Below are 8,253 nucleotides of genomic sequence, written 5' to 3' on the forward strand. Positions count from 1 at the left end.
TTTTCCATCTTAAAATCTGGTTGTTAATGCCCGGATTAAAGAAATCACTTGGCTTTGAAGCAAAAAACATGTCAATGTCCTTATTAAAACCTTCCACATTAGCATACTTTTTCCCATCTACATGGGGTTCCAGCGAACGAAAAAGATGGTTATCTGATGGTTCCATATCTGGAGAATATGATGGGCTGGGAAGTTCTCCCCAACCCAACTCTATAATCTTGTGTTGCATCAAACGTGCCACATGTGAATGTGCATTGTTGTGGAGAAGAAGAACACTTTTCCAATTGACATGTGAAGGGCATTTCTGATGAAGGGTTTGATTTAAATGTTCCAATTGCTGACTGTAGATCTCTGCATTGACAGTTCGCTGTGGATTGAGGAGTTGAAAATGAATTAATCCTTTGATGTCCCACCAAATGCAAAGCATCACTTTCTGCGGATGGAGTCCAGGTTTTGAGGTCGGAATTTGTTTTTGTCTAGGTCTGACCCATTGTTTTTGGCACTTAATATTTGTATAGAGAATCTCTTTTTATCACTGGTGACAATTCTGTCCAAAAATGGTTCACACGCATAATGAGGCAGAAGAGACGAAGCAACATTCACATGTTGGAAACAGTGATCATTGGAGAGTTCGTGAGGCACCCAAACACCTTCTTTATGGAATTTTCCCATATTCCTTAGATGTTTACGTGTTGTTTCGTGAGAGACATGCAATTTCAAGGCCGTTTCACGAGTGTGTTGCCTTGGGTTAGACTTAACAAGTGTCTTCAGAGCATCACTATCAATTCCAACATGTCGGCCCCTATCATCATAGTTTTTAAGGCTAAAGTCATTTGAACGAAATTTGTTTAACCATCGTTGACACTTATGAACATTCAAAACATTTCCATAAACTTCTTTGATATTCTTTGTGGCTACAGAGGCATTGTTTCCGTTCTTGTATTCAAACAGTATTACATGCCGATTGTATGTCTCATTGTGTGCCATCACTATAAGGGATTTGAGTATACTAAACTTTACACATTATACAGACTACACTAACATGACGTTTAGGTGGTTCGTTAACTATTATACTTGATGTACGTTTTTTGGGTGGTGGTTAATGAAAGTGTTCCAAAACACGACATTAATTTCTTGATGATCTGATACATAATGTAACATGAAACCTGTAATAAGCTGAAAATATGATTAAAATGTTTTCTTAACTGTCTTTCTCTCTAGAGATCTTTTTTTTTTACATTACTGATACACTAAAACTACTGAATTTTTGTTGATTAAATAAATATTATTTGGGTCATTGATCATAAATCAGAAAAATACTAAACCTACCATTCTTAGGTTTTATTGTACATGCCCTTTAAAAATGCTTCTTAGTACAGTAAATGTATTGTATAATCAATCAAAGTCATTAAGTTATAGTAAGAGTGTAGAATTGTTTAAGAAAACTGAGATATATTTCACTAAAACTAATTCTTCATTAAAAATCATTGTTGTTAAAGAAAAGGGTATAGCTTTGTTACAGCAAACTGATATATCTGGCTTTAGTATACTATTACTAAATAAACTGATTCACAGTTAGAAATAATTGTCCTTAGATTTCATGTGATAAAACTATTAAACATTATTGTCACAGTGTGTGATAGATAATATATAATTCATTTAGAACAAATTCATTCATATTCTAGAGAAACAAAGAAAATACAGCATTTACTATTTGGCAAGGAAACTTGTGATGATACTTTATGACCCTTTGCAGAGATTGAAATGATTCATAAGGTTGAAATCAAAGTATTATGAAAGATATTAAAACACAGCAATACAACAACATAATTTGATAAACAACATTTCAAAATATTTTTTTTTTATTTCCATCATCATCATCTTGAGAAAAAACTTAAAATAATTAACACAGTAAGTTTTACGTGAGAAGTTGTTGATGCAGACGAAAGTTTAGAAAGGACACATTAAAATGATTAATACATTTTCTTAAGCTGGTCCTAAAGAAATGGGTGTTGTTCATGTAAATAGGTTGGCTTAACAATGTTTTGTGGTGTTAGACTATTATTTGACCATGTCTAGTACGTTCTGATCAACATAGTAAAATGAGCAATCAACATTTTTTTTTTGCAACTTTTATGAACTTGCTATAATGCATGCAGCCAAGATTTTGTTTAAGGAGGGAGCCTACTTTTAATACACAGAAAGAAAAACCTCTACAAATATAGTTGAATAGAAAATAACAGTATTTAGATTATATATTAAAATACTTGTAGTTTTAAAAGTTATTTTAGAAAATATAGTTTAGATATATAGATACATAACATGTATTACATATAAAGTTTTAAGCATAATAATATAATATCTATAATAAGAGTTGTATTTTAATTAACCAATATTAAAGATATAAGAAGATATTCTTTGATAATTATTCTGAGAGCCTCTGTATTTTTGACAACAAAATGTCAAGATTTTTCTTCTTAAGCAATATTTGACCATCTGAAACACAGTAAAATTTTAGGCTCGTATGTGCTTATCATCGCTCCATATCTGCTCAGTATTTCAGATTTCTTCATAAAAAAAAAGTTTTACTATTTCTAGTTTTTTCGTAATTGGCAAGGATGAAATGTGTGACTGTCCCCATGTGTAAAATCCTCTCAAAATTTTAATTTAGGACAACTTTTGTATGTTTAGGAAAATTTAAATTGTTAAAAGTTAACAAACCAGTAAATAATTTGGCTGTAGGTGGAAAAATTCCAATATACTTTTGAACCAGGATCAAAAGCTTCTTTGGGTGGTGCAGATGGTTTCAAAAGTAATTAGAGCTAAGTACAAAAACTGTGTGTTGCCAATCAGTTGTGTGGTAAACACATTGGGATAGTGAAATAACATAAGTCTGTTTTTAGATACTTATTCCTATGATTGTGCATTTGAAAAATATGACAAGAATGCAAATAAGGGATGGAAATATTTGTTTGTTGATACATTTTGTGTAACTTGGTTCTTGATGTACTTCCAAGAAATGTAGATTAACTAATGATACCATTCATGGATATGTCACTTAGCCATGTATTAAATACTTTAGTAATCAAATATAGCTGTAGTTAAGTAACTGATAACGTACATGAGTTAGGTACTTAGAGATTTCTTAGAACAAGAAAAGTTTAATGTTTCATTTGCATAATTCTTCTCAGTTCTGAGTTACCACTCAAATTAGTGTATAGCTTGTTTACTTTCTGTCCATCATAGTTTTTTTAACTAGCATTCTCTCCATCAAATTGTCTGTTCTTTGATTGTCAGGTGAATTTTACAAAAAAAATTAAAAAGATTTCTTGAGTTGGACTATTTTTTTTCATATTTTTAAATGTTAGGTTGAACATTATGTACAAAGTGTATTTTTACAAAATTTGGCAAGTTTTTAGTAAACATTACAAGTCTTTTGTACATACAAAAATCAGAGTTTATAATAAAGTATTATTCCTAAAGATTTATCTCTGAATTTACAAAGCATTTACTGAATCAGTGAAAGATGATTTTCATATTAAGAATAAAAATACTTCCCTTCATCTTACAGTTTTCATATTTCATATGCATAACCTCTAGAATCTCCTAAATGAATATCAAAAGCTCATTTTGCCAGTGAAATGAAAATGTAAAAATATGAAATATAATTGAAAGTACTTTTTTTTATACAATGGCTGCAGGTTGTAACAGCCTCTAATCTTTTCCCATCTGCTTTTCTTTTAGTTTTACAGTGTACTTTAAACCATCTTAACAGCTCCTAAAAACCAGTATATCACAGCAGGACAGCTTAGTGTAAACACTCAAGCTACAATCACTCCATGATATGTGTGTGGGATTTTCTTGAGCTAGGATATCAAGTATCACGAGAAATTTAATTTTTTTTCAATTTAGTTTTGTTATCTAACCTAATAAGTTTTTAATTGTTACATTTAGTACTTTTGTTAAAATATATATATAACAATAAATAGAAATTATACATAAAAACAAGACATTTAGCACTTAATCTAGCCTTAATGCCTTTTGCACTGAGGTTCATAATTAAGTAAGCATATTTTTTATCACTATGTTGAATGTCTAAAAAATAATTTGTGTAGATTTCAAGTATATTTTTTTAACACAAAAATCTATCAGGTATATAAGTAGAATGTTTGAAAACTACTATACTTACCTGGCTTTCTAATTAAGCTATAAATAGGTTAAAGAATTTCATTACTCTTCAGAGCAGTGCCTTTACTTCATACACTTAAACTTGTTTTTTTCTTTGAAAACTGCTGAATCTCACCTCGAGAACTAAACAAGTGAATGTAAGAAGGCAATACATTAATTAGCAACTTTTTCTGTTGGTTATAAATGTACACTTAATATGTACTATATGGATTAGAAACTACACTAAATCTGTAATAAGATGGGAGGAGCTTGCTTTAGGTTTCACAAATTTATTTATTTCTCAGCCAATTGAAAAGGTAGGACATTATTACTTTTTTGTTTGTCAGTCAGTTTCAATAGTTTTTGTTTCCAATTGGTTGAACACTCAGAATGCCATAAAAGGGACAAAAAATATCTAAAATGGAGAAAGAAATCAGAGTGACAGATGCTTTGTGACACAGAGTAGTAAAGATTGAAAATTTATTTGAATATTTGCATTTGAAATGAAGAAACTAACTTAGTATAAAATTGATAATAAAATTAAATTTTGAGTGTAACTATATATAATGGTTGTGACATGCATACTATACTCCATGTACAAAATATCTATATTTATAACATGGTTGATGATATTTGTATATAAATATTTAAAGTGTTACATACTAACTTGATATTTTACACCATTTTTTGTGGGGATCTCAGAATGAAAAGGATGAACAATGGCATCGGGCAATGGAATATGTTAGTGCTGTTTCAGAACTGAACTACATAACACAAGTGGTAATAATGCTTTATGAAGATCCTACAAAGGTAAATTGCTTATTCAGCTAGAATTATTTAGTTATTCTAATGGGAAACGTATAAAATTGGAAATTACAATATGAAAACAAATTCATTGAATCATCAGCAGGGGCTATAATAGCGTTTTTTCTATTTGCACCATAATAACAAAAAAACAACAACAAAGACTTAAAATTCATTATCAAAGAACCTCATTGTCTTGAAATTTGTGATTGTGTGGTAAAATAATTAAAATACCTTGTAACTGTTATGTTGATTCATTAGTTTTTCAGTGTTCAATATCATGGCTCAATTTAGGATAAAGTTATTGTCTCTTATCATAATCAAGTATTTATAAGGTCTAAGGATTTTTGAATTATGATTTAAGTATTTTTCAGCCTCTTTATAAAACTCCAGGTGTACTGATGAACAGAAAGAACTGTCATGCTGATTGTTTAAAATGATATGTCTGGTTTCAAATGTGAATGCTAAAATAGAAATAAATTTACTTTCTTTTTTGAATATAGGTGTTTGTGAGTAGTAAAGTTATTCTGTTAATTTTAAAAATGTAAATAGTTTAATTGCTATATCACTTGTATAACTGGTGTGCAAAATGTGCCAGGAATTACAAAATGAGTGTAAGATGTGAAAACTGTGCTTCAGCATGTTTATGTATGTTGTTTTTTGTGAATAATCATACTCTACAAAGCCCTTTGAAAAGAATGATCTGTATACAAAGCAGAGATCACATATAACCAGAGATCAGTATTTTGCTAAAGTTAAATATATTTTATTTCCACATTCTCAGAACAAAATTTTTACATACATGGTGAGGTACTTAATTATTCTCTTAAAAGTTTCCTAAACTTTCCTTGAACTTTCCCATGTAATTGTGTTAAGATTTAGTACTTCACTTATGTCTTCATAAGCTCAAAGGAATTCTGAATTTTATGATTTTTTGAGAAGTCTAATTTGGCAACTTCAGTTTTTAGTTTTGTGTGTGTATTTATTTTTATGTTATTATAATTACATTTGACCTTAAATCAACTTTATGTTATTAATTTCATTTGTTTTAAATTTGGTGGGTTCTGCTGAACAAGTTTTAGTTTTGTAGATGATTAAGTGTAATTTCTTACCACCACCTATTATTTTACATTTATGAATATTTTTTCTCCCTACACACATTGTTAAAATCATTTTGTAATAAGATAAAAGTTTTATGCATGCTTCAGCATAGTGAAAAAATATTTTCTGATATTTGCTTGAAAATAAAGAGGTTATACTAATTAGTAATTTGTTATTGCTCTTTCTGATAAAATGATTAGTTCTTATTTGTTTTTTTTTTATCCAAATGAGTGCTTTGGAATAATTTAGTAAAAAAAAAGGTAATTTTTGTGGGAGTTTTATAAAGTTGTAAAATTTCAAAGCTTAACCCTTTCCACACGGGTCAAAGGCCATGTCATCATGTTTGTTGACTTGCAATCGAAATTTTATTGAACTACTATTTTATGAAGTAATTTCAATAAGTTTGGTATCAAACTGTAGATTATTTAAAAGTAAATATTAAAAAACACGCCTAAACTTTGATTTTTGTGTGTCATGTGGTATGTTGTGATTGTAGCACTGGTTCAAATTAGTAGTTTCGTACAAATTAAAAGCTGAAAGTAGTGATATTAACTCTCTCAACACAGGCTTGGTCAATTTGTCTGAACACGTGACCTCTTTATATTCATTTAAAGTCTTTATAGATATAATATTTCTAACTTTCAGTATAGTGTGTATATCTTCACAAAATTTGCCAGTTTTTCAGTAATATTATAAGTTTTTTATAAACAAAAAATCATATTTTTTAGTGAAGTATTATAATAAATTAAAATAAAGATTTGTTTAAGAATATATTGAGCATTTGTTTTGAATAGTCCATGTACAAAGTAATGTTTATGTTAAAATAATAAATACTTTCCAAACATACATACATACCTCTGCTGACACTAATCACTAATAGCTATTTCTCGATCTAACAATGTGTTCACTTGCTCCAGTCTTTATATACATCACTCGACTGCCCTCGGCAATATCTAATTTGTAAAACTTTACTCCCGCCATCACGCCCTCTTTGCAGGTACTGTATGTAAGCACTGTATGCAGACAATAAATCACTTTTTCTCGACAAAGCATGAGCATTCAGACTAACGTTTTGTGATTTTCACTTTCTAATAATCGGGAATTCTTTGTTTTGTTATCTAGATATATATTTCGTTGATCAATCCAGACCTTTACCATTTTGGTGTTGCTTTCTTTCTTTCATAAATCCAGTTGTTTTGAAATGCATCATTCTGTGGTTACTGGTAGGGATCCTATCACACAGATGTATATATCTACAGTCCAACTCCCCTGGCCACCACTGTGTGACATAGGTACCATGACCCCTTAAATCCAACCCGAGTTGTGGAACCTCAGCTGTTTGGTTGGGGCTGGACCATCGTACTTGTATGGTATTCCACCTTTTTCAATTTTATGTAGGTCTGGGTGAAGAGCAGACCTGTTCTGGATGTAGTGCGGTGTTCTTCACTTTGATACCACTTCTCGTGGTACATATTTGTTCTCTGAAGATGCTTTCTGTATGATTTCTGTCCTCACCAGCCCCTCTGCCTTCTCAGTGTGGAATTCTAGCTATTAGTGTCAGTGGAGGTATGTATGTTTTGGAAGTTATCATTTTCCTAAACTGAAAATGTATTTCCAAAAATACTTACCTCTGCTGACACTCTCCCTACCTTCCTCCCCAGTGACTGGAATGTGGTAAGTCTCGAAAAACTGATTTTATTGTCTGCATACAGTGCTTATATACAGTACCTGCATAGAGGGCGTGTGAGGGCTGACGTAAAGTTTTGCAAGTTAAAATATTACCGAGGGCAGTCGGGTGGGGTATATGAAGACTGGAGCAAGCGAACACAACATAGATGGCAAAGATGAAGATCAAGAAATAGCTATTACTTATTAGTGTCTGTGGAGGTAAGTATGTTTGGAAATACATTTTCAGTTTAGGAAAATATCATTCCTCATTTCTAAAAGCTCAAATTTATTGTGTTTAATCCATAAAATCTCCTAAATGTATTTCAAACGTTTTTTTTTTCAGTAAAACTATAGTTTATCTGCTATATCTCTACCCTATCTCAAAACGAAATTGGTCAATTCAACCGACATTTTAACCACCAAAAAAAATCAAAATAAACCTAAATTATCCTTTTTTCTTTCTAGAATGACTTCAAATTGTAACATGAAACTACGTGCATATATCCTTAGTAT

The 8,253-nt window shown here is 30.5% G+C and overlaps 1 protein-coding gene across 12 annotated transcripts in view; it reads left to right on the top strand.

The window, feature by feature from the left end:
- Positions 1–8,253, top strand: part of LOC106457347 (inositol hexakisphosphate and diphosphoinositol-pentakisphosphate kinase-like) — a 211,293-nt gene that overhangs the window by 146,530 nt on the left and 56,510 nt on the right. For all 12 annotated transcript variants that reach the window (XM_022383235.1, XM_022383240.1, XM_022383244.1 and 9 more), the window contains one exon: positions 4,870–4,977. In XM_022383235.1, coding sequence (XP_022238943.1) covers positions 4,870–4,977 — 108 coding nt within the window. The remainder of the gene's footprint in view (positions 1–4,869; positions 4,978–8,253) is intronic.

Source organism: Limulus polyphemus, unplaced genomic scaffold (genome assembly GCF_000517525.1).
Source record: "Limulus polyphemus unplaced genomic scaffold, Limulus_polyphemus-2.1.2 Scaffold320, whole genome shotgun sequence".
In the NCBI taxonomy this organism is placed as follows: domain Eukaryota; kingdom Metazoa; phylum Arthropoda; class Merostomata; order Xiphosura; family Limulidae; genus Limulus; species Limulus polyphemus.